This window comes from Nannobrachium achirus (genome assembly GCF_963921795.1).
Source record: "Nannobrachium achirus genome assembly, chromosome: 9".
In the NCBI taxonomy this organism is placed as follows: Eukaryota; Metazoa; Chordata; class Actinopteri; order Myctophiformes; family Myctophidae; genus Nannobrachium; species Nannobrachium achirus.
Window position 1 is genome coordinate 35,526,549 of NC_137818.1, and position 15,824 is coordinate 35,542,372.

Below are 15,824 nucleotides of genomic sequence, written 5' to 3' on the forward strand. Positions count from 1 at the left end.
TTGCCTCTCCACATGCACCAGCCAGCAAGATATAGTCTATATTAGATGGATTTCTTCGTACCAACAGACAGACAACATGTGCCAGTTTCATATAATCATTCAGTTCCCAGAGCTTTTCAGTTAATCTACTTAGTTACTTTACACCACTGTCTACTACAGCAAGCATGATGGTTCCCTAACTTTTTAGCCCGTGAACCAAGAGAAATTAAACGTTAGGGTACCCAAACAAGTAGTAGTGGGACCTGGTGGAGAGGGTGCGGCCGCCCCCCCAGCACCCCTACTTCCCTCGGTATTGGGTCTCGGACCAAGGGACTCCCCCCAGGAGTCCACTCGAGTCACGAGTCACTACAATGCAAAGGAATCATTTTACAATATTCATATTATGAGGAGCCCTTTCATATTAGGCCTAGAATTATTGAATGCTTTAACCAGTGAAAAATAGCAGATATACAAGTGCCGCGCTGCAAGCTTGTAGATCTGCTATTTTTGAAAAAATCGTGAAAATGTGTGCAAATCTTTGACTATATGTATTTTCAAAGCGAACATTTGTAACTCAAATTTTGCTTCTGGGTGGTCCCTGGAACTAAATATTTTGAGATGGGGGTCCATGGCCAAATACATATCATTTTGGGGGTCCTTCACATGAAAAGGTTTGAGAACCACTGACTTAGTAGTCTCTCAAGAACAGACTAACTGAGCTCCAGTTAAGTGAAAATGACCTTTTCTTTGACGATGTCTAGCCAGATTGCTGACATAGAAACATAGGTTTTTCAAAAAACCTTAGAAGGATTCAAAAGACACTTATAGAATCGGGTCAAAATTCTAATTTTCATGATTTTTCAAAAATAGCAGATCTACAAACTCGCAGCGCGGCACTCGGTGCCGTGCTGTGAGCCTGTATATCTGCTATTTTTCAATAGTTAAAGCATAAAATAATGATACACAATGTGTACCCGTTATGAATTAGAGCGTTTAGCTGTCTTAAGTAACAGAGCGCATCTGACTGCTCTCGAGGTCGTCTCTGTCGGGTAGAAACCTCATATTGTCCAAAACGGTAACTTTTCAAGATTCAAATTCCTTAATAGCAAAAGTAGCAGAGTCACACGCTCAAGAGAAGGGGGTATCATGCACTCCCCAAAAATATAATTCCAATCAGTGATTATAGATAAAAATAAAAAAAATAAAACAATGATGTGCTATGTTAAAAAGCCATTAACGAAACAACTATTTTCACTATAAATCAGCCAATATTGCACTTATATTGCATATTGTTATATTACACACGCATGTTTTGAGAGATCACAATGAAACTATCCTTAAAGTGGTCATGTACCTGTGGCATGCTTGCTGGTGTGCAAATGAGTGCTGCCTTTACAATATAATACATTCTTTACCAATTATTATGATTATGAACTTTTTTAGCCATCTGCAAAATAATGTCTTTCTTCACCTTTGGTGAAGACACCTCTCAATTAAATTCTAACACCTCTCAATTAAATTCAACCTTTCCAACTGAACTTCAACAGCGGGTACCCACGTTGCCAAGCGCTGACGCTTCCACTCAAGGAAACTTCGTGGGAGCCAATCAAACTTGAGAAAACCTGGTACAAACACCAGAAGAATATTAATTGGCCAATATGAGCTTGTGGGATGTCTAACTAGGGGTTTGTGGGGATGCTGAATCCATTCAAACCATTAGGAATGGCCCCCTGGTCCCATCCATCAAATTATGGAGAGCGTAATTGTCTACACCAGGCCAAAAGGCATGGTCGAGAGACTATGTTTTGCACCCTGTCCGCAGAGGCGCAGCTAGAACAGAGAAATAGGCTGGGCCTGGCAACTTCAGGGTGGGCCCCCTCCAAACACACAGTAGCCAACTGCTGCTAATGTAAAAGATGCATCATCATTATCAGTTATCATTACATTTTCCATTTTTACTAGTAAATCATTTTACTAAAAATAAAATGAAATACAATCAAGTATTGAAATGTCCCAATAATCATTATCAGTTATCATTATTTTCCATTTTTACTAGTATTTACTAGGGGGAGGGGGCAAAATCTATGGGTGGGCCAGCTTTCTACCATGGCTGCGCTCCTGCCTGTCCGTACGTCTGTGAACAGCTCACCTCCGACACCGTTGCCACGATGGCAGTATGCACACACACACACTCCCTGGGTGCCAGAGCAGAACCTCTGCCCCGAATTTCTCACATGGACCTGTTATAGCGCCACCAGGAGGCGGATTTGTGCAAAACACATTTTTGGACAGTACACCTACAGACTAGAAGCTCAGCTAACTGAGCCTGCTCTTCCTCTCTGCCTCCTATGTGCAGTATGTGCAGTACTGCCTGAAAGTCACCGTCTGTGATTTGTCTCTCCTTCTTTCCTTTCTGTCAACAATTACTTCTTCTTGGTCTGCTGAAATGTGCTGGAAGTGCACCTCTGTCTGATCACTCCACCCGAGACAATATGCCTACATTGCCTAGTCTGGTCCAAGGATGCAACCATATATCCTCCGGAGAGAAATGCACTTCCTGCCCTAGTGTCCAGCTGCCAACACCTTTACTGGCTTAAGTATGACATTTGGCATATATATTTTTTTATTTGCCTAAAATGTTGTCTACATAATATACATTCATGAAACCACCTGCTGACCGCCTGTCAGCATTGAGCAATTATTTTTATAGGGGGTAAAAGTTTGGGCCCATTCACTTACTATACACTATACTATCTATACTATAATTTTGCGAATGTCTGAGTGTCTGAGTGTCTGTCACAGCGTTTCTCCTCAGTGGCTGGAGCAATTGATCTGAAATCGCATCACCATAAGCATATGAACACACCTGACATAACTGTGAAGCCCGTTTGTTACTTTCACAAATCGTATGCTGTATATTAGCATTTTTATGGTGTATCTACTATCTATTCTGCATCTATCATGAGGCACATCTATTCTGCATCTAGCTTGAGGCAAAATGTTTAACCAGCTCTGTGTGTGTGTGTGTGTGTGTGTGTGTGTGCAGGCAGGCGGGTGTGTGTGCAGGCGGGTGGGCGGGCGGGCGGGCTGGGGGGGGGGGCGTGGGGGGGGGGGGACAGTATCTCTGTAGCCATTAAACAAAACGGGTTTCTTACATTGATGCTCCTACATCATGCAAGCACCAGTTAAAGTTACTTTCCATCCCTCATATACTGTGTGCACAGTGCACATCCCATAACCCACACACTGCACATCATTTTGGAGCTCATATCTTTGAACGGGTAAGGGCTAGTAAAGGTAAAGAATATGCCTCAAAAAGTAGTATGTGAGGGGTAAAAAAAAACATATACCAAATTTCATACCCCACCTCAGGTGCAGCCTGCTGGTAAAGGCGTGTTGGCCAGCTTCAACAACTGGTATAATCAACAAAGACACCAGTAAGACATCTAAGGGCAAAAAGCGTCCTCGCCCTATAGGGCGAGGTCACGCCATCTGTCTTTGCCATATATGGATTCTGTTAGTGTGGTTCTCCTAACAGGACATCATCTGGACTGGGATACAATCATGGCTATATATGGAGATCCCTAACAGAATCCCTTTATGCCCATATATAGAGATCCCTGTTCTGAGTATCTGACATCACTAATCCCTTTTATGCCCATATATAGAGATCCCTAACAGAATCCCTTTTATGCCCCTATATGGAGATCCCTGCTCTGAGTATCTGACATCACTGTGATGTCACCTGTTTATGCCTATATATGGAGATCCCTGTTCTGAGTATCTGACATCACTGCGATGTCACCTGTGATGTCACAATGATGTGTCAGGGGAACCATACTGTCAGGTGACGCGTTACACATATACATACATACGGACAATTTGCGCAGTCATCCTTCCTGTCATCATTATGACACCACAAGAATTACATCACAGATTAGTATTAAAACTTAGAAATGTTATCCCCTTCCCTCCCACTTCCAAAATAATAAAGACAATTATCTGCTAGACCAGTGATATTCAACTGGAGGCCCGTGGGATTTGGCCCCAATGGAGTTTTCTTTTGGCCCTGTAACGCATTCCAACTGGAACACATCATGCCATATTCACAAAATATATTCTGGATGGTTGGTTTTACAGGATGACATTTTCTTAAATGCTTCAGAAAGTGAATATGTTTAGGCCTACATATTTTATCAATAATGATGGGAAAGCTCATTGCGATGGTTCCTGACAGTGATGTCACCCTGTACCAACGATACAGGGGTCGGCAGCCTTAGGCACACATGCCATGGGCACAGGGGAGGGTGATCACTGGCACACTGGCATAAGTGTGATAGAGAGGATTCTTCTTTTCAAATCAAATGTAAAAAAGTAATGTAGTAAATGAAATGAAGTCCTCGCAACATCTGAGAGTTACTTGGTATATGTCATCTATAGGTATATATAGGAGAAATAGAGAAAAAAATCAGTAGAGGAGAAGAGAAGGAGAGGAGGAAGACAAAAGGAGAAGAGGAAAGGATCAGAGCAGAATAGGTATGTCATCTAGGTGGTATATGTCATCTAAGTATATCTCAAGACTACCTTTTCAGGTATATATACCTATATTATATACCTGGAGACTACCTTGATAAAAGGCGCAAGTTTGCTCCTCGTTAGAGGTGCAGTCTTGTTCATTATTGTTTTGTATTTTAAAAAAGGAGAAGAAAAATGAAATATAGGTTGGATCTGTTGTGATGTTATAACATAATTCAACGTATGTTGATATGGCATCTGACTATCAACGAAATTAGAACACGGCACGTCATGTCAGAAAGGTTGCTGACCCCTGCTTTATTGGGCTGGAGGAGGACATTTTAGCGACCAATCAAATGATGCCAGCTGCATGTGAAGAGGCCCTCATGTGACACACAGACTTAAGAGGCCCATACTCAAACCTACCTCACAACAGCTAGTGTTAACCGAACACCCAGGATTCCAACCCAGGCATCCTGTCTGGCGAGTCAAAGGGAAACTCCGCCTTGGCCAGGGGAGATAGACTTATAAGCTGGCAGGGCTACTCTGTTACATCGGCCTCTCTTTGACCTTTGGTCTATTACTGTATATTCATTCACTTCCATTGGGGAATTTGCTCAGGGTCAAGGCACCAATGGAAGACCTAGGATTCAAATTGGTAAACAGTACTCCATGAGCTCTCAGAGGTCAGATTACCAAACTACTTTCCTATTCTGGGTTCAACATTAGGCCTTCCCCTTATTTATACTAGTAAACAATAAAAAGTAGTAGTGATTTAAGCAACAGATCACGAGAGGGAGTGAAATATGGGGAATGATTATGATCTGATTAATCTTCTACCATCACAACATAAAACAGCCCTACTGGTTCCATTTTCGTTCCATGTCATTTTATTGAGATTTGAAATGGGAAGAAAACTCTTTCATTTATTTTTTTCTACACAAATAGATGCATTCCACACGGAAACACGTAGAAAAATGACAATATTCTTTCCTATGTTCTGTTTATCCCTTTTTTGTGTAAGGAAAATGGTGTGGGATTATGTTGTATGGGATATTGTGGTATGGGGTAGGTTGGTATAAGGGTGGTATGTTGTCATAGGGCAGTGGTTCTCGATTTCACATCAAGGCCCCCAAATTAACATATATTTTGTGCCAGGGACCCCCATAAGAGAAGATTTGTGTTAACATTTTTTCAGAATTATTCAATTCTTTTCACAAGAAGTATAAAATAGGGATAAAGGGCTTAAATCGATCATTTTGTTGGGGACCCCCTGGAAACCCCCTAAAGGACCCCTGGGGGACCACAAACCCCACTTTGAGAACCACTGTTATAGGAGGTATATTGGTACATCATGAGGGGTCTGTTGGTACATTAATGTATGTTGTAGGCGGTATGTTCGGTACTAGGGTATGTATGTGATGGGGGTTATGTTATGTTGGTATGTTGTAGGGTTAGGGTCGTCGGCTTCCTAAGTCCCATAGGACCATCGGATATTGGTACATAATGGGGGTTATGTTGTATGGGGGGTATGTTGGTATTTGGGGGTTTTATGTTGGTGTATTGGGAGAGGGGGGAGAGGGAGGTTATCAAGGCACTAAAGTCAAACAGAAGTTTGTGACATTAACAGTGTGTGACGTACAGTAACAGTGTAAACTGGTAATATGGCAGAAAAAAACAAGCACAATAAATAAATGTCACATTAATAATTATAATAATCATTTTCAGTACGTTAAACTTTAGATTTAAACAGTAGTAGTAGTAACAATAAATACAAACCCAAGGAGCTTCTAGAGCTGTGCTAATCATCATCATCATTCAGTTGCAAACAGCGACCGGACCCTGGACTTTTAGAAGCCAACTCTATCGGTCAGTAACCAGTTGTTTTCATCCTGAGACACTGGTAGTCAACGGGTAGCTACTAGCTAGTTGTCCTGGAGCTTCCGGTTAAGGTTAGCAATACTATAGGGCAGGGGTCTTCAACGTTTTGAGGCCAAGGACCCCTTAGTCGAGAGAGAGATGAAGCAGGGACCCCCACAACCTGTTCACAGATTCCATATAGTTTCATCGTTTGACAGCACGATCATCAGTGTATTTGGGATTCATGTAAATTTGTATTTTCAGATATTTAACCACTTGAACCGTCAATACTTAATAAACTTGACCTTTCACTCTGTACTTAGTCTGCTCTTTTTCCCCTCTACACTAAACCCCTTTGCGAAAAATAGCCGATCTACAAGCTCACAACGCCTCGCAGCGCGAGGCGTTGTGACCTTGTAGATCTGCTATTTTTGGCTAAAGGAAAAAAATAATCAGGGAATTTCTTTTCTATCACACAAAGATTTGGAGGACCCCCTGTAGTAACTCTGAAGACCCTCTAGGGGTCCTGGACCCCCTGTTGAAGACCCCTGCTATAGGGGAAGTCATTGTTAAAGTGAAAGTCATTGTTCCAAGGTAACAGAGTGAACAGCATTTTCTACGATTCTACGAATACATCAACAATGATCTCAATAGTCATTCAGACTGGCTTCTAAAAGTCCTTCAGATCTCCTTTAATAGTCTGTCTGAGTCATTTGTGTGCATGTGCTGTGTGCTGTTGTGTGTTGCTGGGAGGTGCTGGGTGTGTGTAGAGCAGTGGTTCTCAAAGTGGGGTCCAGCAGGGACCCTCTGGGTTCCTCGTGAGGTGTTCCAAATTGACCCTTACAGCTCTGTAACTGTGAATGTAAGGGGGTTCCAAATGGACCCTTTCGGTCGGGGGTCCTTGAAATGAAAAAGGTTTGAGCACCACTGGTGTAATGTACGTGGAGTGTTGTTTTTGGTTCTGGGTGTGGGGATTATGTGTGGAGTGTATGTATAGTGTACACAGTATGTACAGTATGTAGTGTGTGTGCAATGTGTGTTGTACAGTGCATTATTGTAACCATGGGTGTTCCAGACACTGTGCAGCAGTGTGTCTTTTCTGAGGGTCCAGCTCCAACATCACCATCAGGAAGTCTGTGAACTGAGCAGCTTGCTCTAATGGCCATTCATATTTCTCCAATAGGACTTCAAATAGACCCCATGGCTTCAGGTTGGATATATGACGCAACTCTCCTACAGACAGCATGAGAGAGAAAACAGTTAATGATTTGTTTTCAGGAGAAATGTCAAACAATAGAATTTGAATGAAATATCTCTCTCCCTCTCTCTCTCACACACACACACACACACGCGCGTGCACACATGCACTCACCTCTCCTGTTGAAGTATTCTCTGGAGTATCGCCCAGATAAAGCAAAAGGCAAAGGGAGAGGTCCCAACAGCTCAATAATATGAGCTAAATGATCTGTGAATATTAAATATTATGTTAGTATTCTTAATATTTACTATGACTTGCTGGCTGTATAATGTACTGTAAATATTTGTGTTTGGATGTACAGTATACATAAGACCCCACACCCCCTCATTTCTATTCATCTTACAGTACAGTATATTAAAGGGGAACTATAATGCTTTTCCGTTTCTTCTGTCATCTTTATGTCATAATGTCGGATGTTCCTATGGCCAAAGCTTCACATAATAAGTCATTGCTGTGAGCAAAAAGCTGAACAATCTATACTGATCCAACACTACAGTACATTTCAAAACAGACAAGACCTCAACTTGTGACCAATTTCTTCATCCTACCCTATCCAAAAAAAGTTGGCCAAACAAAAGAAAGTGATCTTTTAGGGAGATATCCGTTAATAGGGCTTGTTTCAAACAGAGGTTGAAATTAGGGGCTGCATTAAGAGCCAGATGGGAACTGGGAATCACACAAAGTTACTTGATAGGAGTAAAAACACAATTATGGTTGGAAAATATAATACAGCAGTACTTTAATAAACAGAAATATATAATCTCTGTGTTACACTTTTACTTTTCATCTTGATAGTTGTGATTCCATGAAAGCAAATACATTGCTTTATATCTTTGACTGAAAACGTGTCGCATACTTACAGTATGTACTCTAGTATAATACATGTCTAATGTCTAACCTCATCAGGCGCAAACAAATCATCAGCTCCATATATGGAGATTGGCGACATAATTTAGATCTCCCGAACCTCTAGTATATGTCTTAAATACCATATCTATCTAGTACCTTCATCTCTGGTGTAATCTTCTCCTGAGTGAGGTTCAAACATGTAATCTCCTGTTGCCAGCTCAAATGCCTAAAACACATGACACCAATACAACATATTTAATAAAAAATGCATTCAGTCATCCAGTCAGTTAGTCAGCATTGTGTTGTAAATGTGTTTTGCATCATGGCCAGTGTTTGTATGAATACTTATGTGGTTCTAATTTCTGAGTTAATGCTCCATAGTGGATCTATTTGACAATAGCCTTTTTATTTCCCTCAGTGATAAAAAATATGGAAGATGTAAGATATTAATTTAGGCCTAGAATTATTGAATGCTTTAACCAGTGAAAAATATTTTTGAAAAAGTCGTGAAAATGTGTGCAAATCTTTGAATATATGTATTTTCAAAGCTAACGTTTGTAACTCAAATTTTGCTTCTGGGGGGTCCCTGGAAGTAAATATTTTGAGATGCGGGGTCCGTGGCCAAATAAATATCATTTTGGGGGTCCTCCACATGAAAAGGTTTGAGAACCACTGACATAGTAGTCTCTCAAGAACAGTCTAACTGAGCTCCAGTTGAAGTGAAAAGGACCTTTTCTTTGACGATGGCTGGCCAGATTGCTGACAGAGAAACATAGGTTTTTCAAAAAATCTTAGACGGATTCAAAAGACACTTATAGAATCGGGTCAAAATTCTAATTTTCACGATTTAAAAAAAATAGCAGATCTACAAGCTTGCAGCGGTGCCGCGCTGTGAGCTTGTATATCTGCTATTTTTCAATAGTTAAAGCATAAAATAATGATACACAATAATGTGTACCCATTCTAAATAGGTTAAGATGTATTGATGTGTGCGTAGAAATATGATGAGGTGTCGTACCATACAGGCAGTGCTCCAGATGTCAGCTGGAGTTCCGTACTCAGCTCCTATCAGAACCTCCACCGCCCGGTATTGCCTGGTCTGAATGTCTTCTGTGAAATGTTTATACTGAAAATACACAAATAAAATCAGGATTATCCTTATATTATTATTTATTTCACAGAAATGTTCTATTGTTTTCCTGTTCTCCCTAATTCTGTCATTGCTAAGTTCCCCTTTGTGTATAGTCCCTTCCACTGCCAAGTGCCAACCCCTACCGTTTGTCTGGGGTGGAAGTAGAAAACGATGTCAATTATACACTCTAGTCTATGCCAGGGGTCCTCAAATACAAATCTTGAAGGTCCACAAATATTTTTTTGAAACAGGCCCGGGTCCGGGGAAAAAATAAAACAATTAATATATATATATATATATATATATATGTATATATATATATATATATATATATATATATATATATATATATAAATATATTTATATTCGCTTATTTTTATTATGTCGGTCAATCTTAAATAGTAGGCTGAGATACAAAAAAGTACCAACAAGGGGTTGACACCATGGTCTCAGAGGCACTTGTCCGTCTGGAAAGTACAGGTCATGTTCTACTTGCCCTCAGTCATGGCCACTTGCACTCATTATTGTTCATCTTACATAATTAGGGATCCCTTTCTTATTTTTTTACAATGGCTGATGTGTGTTTTTTTTTTTTTTGTAGTAGTAGTTTGTTGATACAGTAATAACCTCGCCCACCAGGCTTCATGCAGTAATGGTCTTTTCCCGTTTCTAAAGGGTCCTTAAATTATGACTTCACTGTCATCTGGGCTGGGGACTCCTCCAAAATCATTTGGGGGCCTTACTTGATTGAAGAGAAACAACCCTTTAAAGCAGGGAGAACAGAATGTTCAATGGAGCAGAGATATTTTGCGCTAGTGCTCTGGTTTCTTTTAACAAACTGGGATAATCTTCGAATAATTTATGCTTGTGTCGCAACGTGAATATCGATATGAAAACAAGGTGTCGCGCGTCAGAGACAGGGGAGAACGCGGACGGCTGCGCAGCGTCGCATCGCGGGTATCGACGCACGTTAAGTGCCGCACGGTAACCCCAACTGGATGCGGCGCGCTGCCACACAGCACATCCATTTACCCCGGTGGGGAGAACCATGGGAGAACAACATCCATGCAGAGAGGCAGCCGTCACGGGCCGTGGCACGTCGCGTCAAACTCTGGAGATAAGATTACAATCCTGCAAACGTATTCACGTTGATGATGTTTTGCGTGAATGAAACCCCACTGATTTATAACTAGTTGCATTGTTGGTGGCTGAAGCTTCTTATTATAACTATGGCTGAGCTACTGCTGTAGCTGCTGCTCCGAAAACTTCCGCTGTCTGTAGCAACAGCCTATCAGCGCATCGTTGTCAAAGACATGACAGCCCATAATACTTTGTTGCCCGGCATCAGCCAATCAGCGCGTCTCTCTCTCTCTCTCTCTCTCTCTCTCTCTCTCTCTCTCTCTCTCTCTCTCTCTCTCTCTCTCTCTCTCTCTCTCTCTCTCTCTCTCTTCTCCTCTCTCTCTCCTCTTCTCTCTCTCTCTCTCTCTCTCTCTCTCTCTCTCTCTCTCTCTCTCTCTCTCTCACTCAGCGCATGCAATGAAAGTGAATGAATACGAGAAGTGGAAACAAAAACGTTGGAGATCTCTCTCTCTCTCTCACACTCAGCGCATGCAATGAAAGTGAATGAATACGAGAAGTGGAAACAAAAACGTGGAGATGTTTTTTCCACTTTTTATTTTTTTACTATAATTCGTCCTGGGTCCGGTCGGCGGTGCCGTCGCGGTCCGGACATGGACCGCGGTCCCGCCTATTGAGGACCCCTGGTCTATGCCATCAACCCCAGAGTGCTCTGAAATCGGTGTAACATATTTACAAATGCACCCATTTGTATGGTGCATTTGTAAATATGTGTTGCCACTGTCAGGTGTATTTACTATTTATCTTTTAAATGAAACGTTATTTATTGTATGCATGGAATGATTTGTCTGAAATGGGACACGCACACACACACACACTGTATTGTTAGTTAATTTAGTATATATTTGTAGTGTGTGCTGTGCAGCTTTGTGTGCCTGTCTGCCCCAATCCTGGAGCTGCATACCTGCTGAAATGAACTTTGCCAAGGCAATGGATGTTTTCCACAATGATGTAATTCTGTTTTTATTACCTAGCCGAACTTTGTTTCCGCAAGAGGCATACTGTAGCCTTAACAGTACTCACCACCCAGCAAGCATTTCCCAGGTCAGCTATCTTGATCTGCAGTGTGTCTGCATTTCTGGGATCCAGAGGGTTCAACAGGAAATCTCCTGCACTAAACACTGAAAAGACATCATTTACTGGTTTGTCATTCGGTCATTCTTTCTAATGTTTCACACATTTCTTTCTATTAAAACATCCTTCCAAAGTAAACGCCAGCTGGATTCAGTGAATGGAATTTAACATGCATTTCAGTCTGTCATCCACTCTATGTCTAAGTGTGTGCAGGGGTTGACAGTAAGGTCTCAGAGGCACTTGCCCGTCGGGCAAGTACAGGTCATGTTCTACTTGCCCTCGGGTCATGGCCCCCCACCGCAAAAAAGTAAGTAATAATACTTGTACTGTAAATACAGTAAGATTGACGGTGAGCGCTTGTCAACGGCAACATGATATTAACCCTTTAAATGATGGTGAGGACTGTCAAAGGCAGCAGAAGTGTTAATATGTATACCTAATTTGTATATATATTTATTTCAAGACAAGTAAAAAAAAAAAAAAAAGAGAGAAAGAAAAAGAAATAAGAAGGTAAACCCACTTCCTGGTGACAGGGGTGAACGCGAGCTGTCCTGGCCAGTAGAATAACCTGATAGGGTAGAGAGTGCCGACTCAGACGTTGCTGACATCACAGAGCTTGACATCCCCGATATGCCAGATGCTGGACTAGAGTACCGCCCAGGGGTGTGGCCATTGCAACTTTCCTCCAACCAAGAGGCAGCTGACTCAGGGCTGGCCTTGGTATTGGCTGCAAAACAGGAAGTGTTGCCATTGACAACAGAGGAACCTATTGGTGACAGAAGTTGTTGGGAGTTATTTTAATATATATATATATATATATATATATATATATATATATATATATATATATATATATATATATATATAAGACAGGGGTCTTCAACAGGGGGCCCAGGACCCTAGGGGGACCTCAGAGTTACTATAGGGGGTCCTCCAAATCTTTGTGTGATAGAAACCTTTTTTTCTCCTTTGTTATATAAACCACTTGAACCCTAGCGTCCATATTCAGAGAACTTTAGGCAAAAATAGCCGATCTACAAGCTCACAACGCCTTGCGGTGCGAGGCGTTGTGAGCATGTAGATCGGCTATTTTTGGCTAGGAGGTTTGGTGTAGAGGGGAAAAGAGCAGATTAATTGCAGAGTGAGCAGATTAATTACAGATTGAAAGGTCAAGTTGATCAACTATTGACAGTTCAAGTGGTTAAATATCTGAAAACACAAATTGACATGAATCCAACATACACAGATAATTGGGGTAATAAAGGGGGTCCCTGCTTCATCTCTCTCTCTCAACTAAGGGGTCCTTGGCCTGAAAACATTGAAGACCCCTGATATAAGATATATTACACAATGGATATACTGTAAATGTATGTGTTTCTAAATGTGAAAATGTGTATTCATGAAGTGTTGTACTAACCGTTGTTTGTGCAGTTGTCTGTTGGGGGTGGGGTCACGCCGTCCATGTCCTCCATTCTCTGGAACATAATAATTTATAATAGCAGTTTATGTATTATGACTGAGAAGCATTCTGATGAGCATCCACTAAGACATTTCTATCATCTTTGGGTTTGATAGATTAGATTGCATGTTCAAAACAGTGATTGAATATGCAGCCTTCATTATCACAAAATGCTTTGTCAGCTTCACATTCAAACGTAAATATTATAAAATAAAATATCTGCTAAAACGGATATATCATTTGGATGTTGGTTCAATACCGATATTACAATTTTAAGGCAGATATTGACGATATGATATGTCAGATACTCAGATTAATTGTGCATCCCCAGAAGTATACTATGTTATTATAGGAGCTGACAGGCAGTAGTTGTATAGCAGTGTTTCTCAACCTGTGGGTCAGGACCCCCACCTCCTGGGGGTCCCCACATTCATTTGGTGGGGATCCCCAGATGACACTGAAGTGACAATTTAAGGACTTTTTAGACGTTTTTAAACACCTCAGAATACCCACGATACTATAAAAATCTCATCTCATCGTGAGTGGTAATCACTTCACATTTCGGTATCAAACGGTATCAGACACACGTGCATATCTCCTTATATGGGCCGTTCTGTCCGTGACATCAGCTGTGGCGATGTCGGTTTCTGCATACTTTCTATGACGTTAGTCTCGTGTGACGTCAGTCTCATACTACGGACATAGGGACACACAAAGCCAGACCTATGAGCGGTTAGCACCGCTCAAAGATTGGTCAAACATTGCCCAAATTGTTAAATAATATAAGAGGCAAAAAAAGTAGAAAATAGACTTTCTACACGCTCATAATGCCTCAGCTGCTACATTCCAAGTGCTTATCAGTGTGGGGGTCCCCAGTTCAAATATGATTATTTTGGGGGTCACGGCCTGAAAAGGTTGAGAACCACTGTTGTATATAGTATCATAGTTCTAGTAATAGTAGCATAGAGTAGTTGATATACAGTATACTAAAAGTATACTGTATATTACCTGTATCTCTACCAGCCGTTGGTCTAACAGTCTCTGTTGTCTTTTGGCTTTTCTCTTCAATTTCTTCTTCTTGTTTTTAGTCACTTTACCATCCTACAGCACACACACAGACAGATGTCCAGTTAAAATGGGCAAATCTAAAACCATAAACACGCTATGTTGTGCACACACTCACAAACACAAGGTTTTAAGAGCTCTAGTTCTCAGCTGTTGTTTTTAACTGACAGCATTGAACCCCCCCTTCAACTAATCCTCAAGATTCAAGCGGGTTCATTTGGCTACAAGCAGCAACACCCTCAAGTGTCCATCTCTCTAACACGCTGGCTGAATGATTGCTCTGTATGCCTGACTGACAGCTCTGAGTGGATCTCATTGTCATCCCACCAGTTTAAGCTCAATCGTGAGCATCAACGCTCAGTACATACAGTACGGGGGAGAGAGAGAAGAAGAGGGTGAATGGAACGAAGTGCAGACTCTCAGTGTGCGTTTGTTTGTGTGTGTGTTGGCAGGTACTGTTTAATGCGGGTCAGTGTGATGTGGTTATAAGACTGTAATATATGATACATGGATGAGAGGAATGCTACAGCAGACTGTTTATTTTATGGCTGCTGTCCTGGTGTATGGAAGACAGCCAGTGGGAGCTTTTTTGAGGGATATTGCAGAAGGCACACGCAGAGAGGTTCAATGCAAAATGCAAAGCGACAATACAGCACATACTACAACACAGCCGAAAACAGAGACTATTTGGCGCTTCCAATGTGAATACTTGTGAAGCGTCAATGGCCTTTAGTTACACCAACACTGGTGTAACAAGCACCATTGTGAAGCAGTTTGTTGATGTTTAATGATAAATCTAAGAATGATCAAGGCAAACCTGAACTATCGCTACTTCTGGTTTTGTTACTTGCAAAGACCAAGAAAAAGTGCCTTCAGTTCTCTAGCCTGGGTGCCAGCCTGTTCATTCCGTCCGTTGTTTTGTCTCTCCGCAACAGTCTGGAAATGATTCAGTCGACTCGTATTTTTGAACGTCCGTTGTGACGTAGCGAGGTCGTTGCTGATTGGCTGTTGTCCCAAAGGATCGAAGAATCAGCGTAGGGTTAGGGTAGCTACGTCATCAGCCAGCCAATACACACTGGTGTATTTGTCCCACCCTGCACCACAGACCAATCGGAAGCCGCGGTGGCTTGAAAGCCACGTTCTATGTCCCACCTCCCCTTGGAGATACGAGGCTCTCCAGACTGTGATGCAGAGAGACAAAACAAATCGCGGAACGGAGCGAACAGGCTTGCACCCAGGCTATCAGTTCTCTGCTGAACCGTAACCCCCCCTGGTTACAGTACTGATTTTACAGATACATTTAAGGTCCTGTATTTATCTTGACCAGTCGACTTTTCATGCCCATCCCTACCAGTCAAGATGTTGTTTGACAAATGCTCACTCTGTACAAGAGCTTCTGCTAATTGCTTCAATCGTAAACGCAACCACAACACTTCCTTGAAATATCTCACAAGCGACCTTGATAAAAGGTGAAAATGTCATGATGTAACGATAAA

General features: G+C 41.6%; 1 protein-coding gene across 3 annotated transcripts in view; it reads right to left on the bottom strand.

The window, feature by feature from the left end:
* Positions 1-5,447: 5,447 nt before the first annotated feature.
* The window catches only part of srpk3 (SRSF protein kinase 3), a 33,858-nt gene continuing 23,481 nt past the window's right edge, over positions 5,448-15,824 (bottom strand). For 2 of the 3 annotated variants that reach the window (XM_080734065.1, XM_080734066.1), the window contains 8 exons: positions 14,272-14,364; positions 13,222-13,279; positions 12,325-12,570; positions 11,754-11,851; positions 9,480-9,587; positions 8,618-8,687; positions 7,727-7,819; positions 5,448-7,587 (listed from right to left, as the gene is read on the bottom strand). In XM_080734065.1, the coding sequence (XP_080590191.1) occupies positions 7,406-7,587; positions 7,727-7,819; positions 8,618-8,687; positions 9,480-9,587; positions 11,754-11,851; positions 12,325-12,570; positions 13,222-13,279; positions 14,272-14,364 (948 nt within the window). In that variant the 3' untranslated portion in view covers positions 5,448-7,405. The remainder of the gene's footprint in view (positions 7,588-7,726; positions 7,820-8,617; positions 8,688-9,479; positions 9,588-11,753; positions 11,852-12,324; positions 12,571-13,221; positions 13,280-14,271; positions 14,365-15,824) is intronic. The other variant, XM_080734067.1, reaches the window with a different exon arrangement.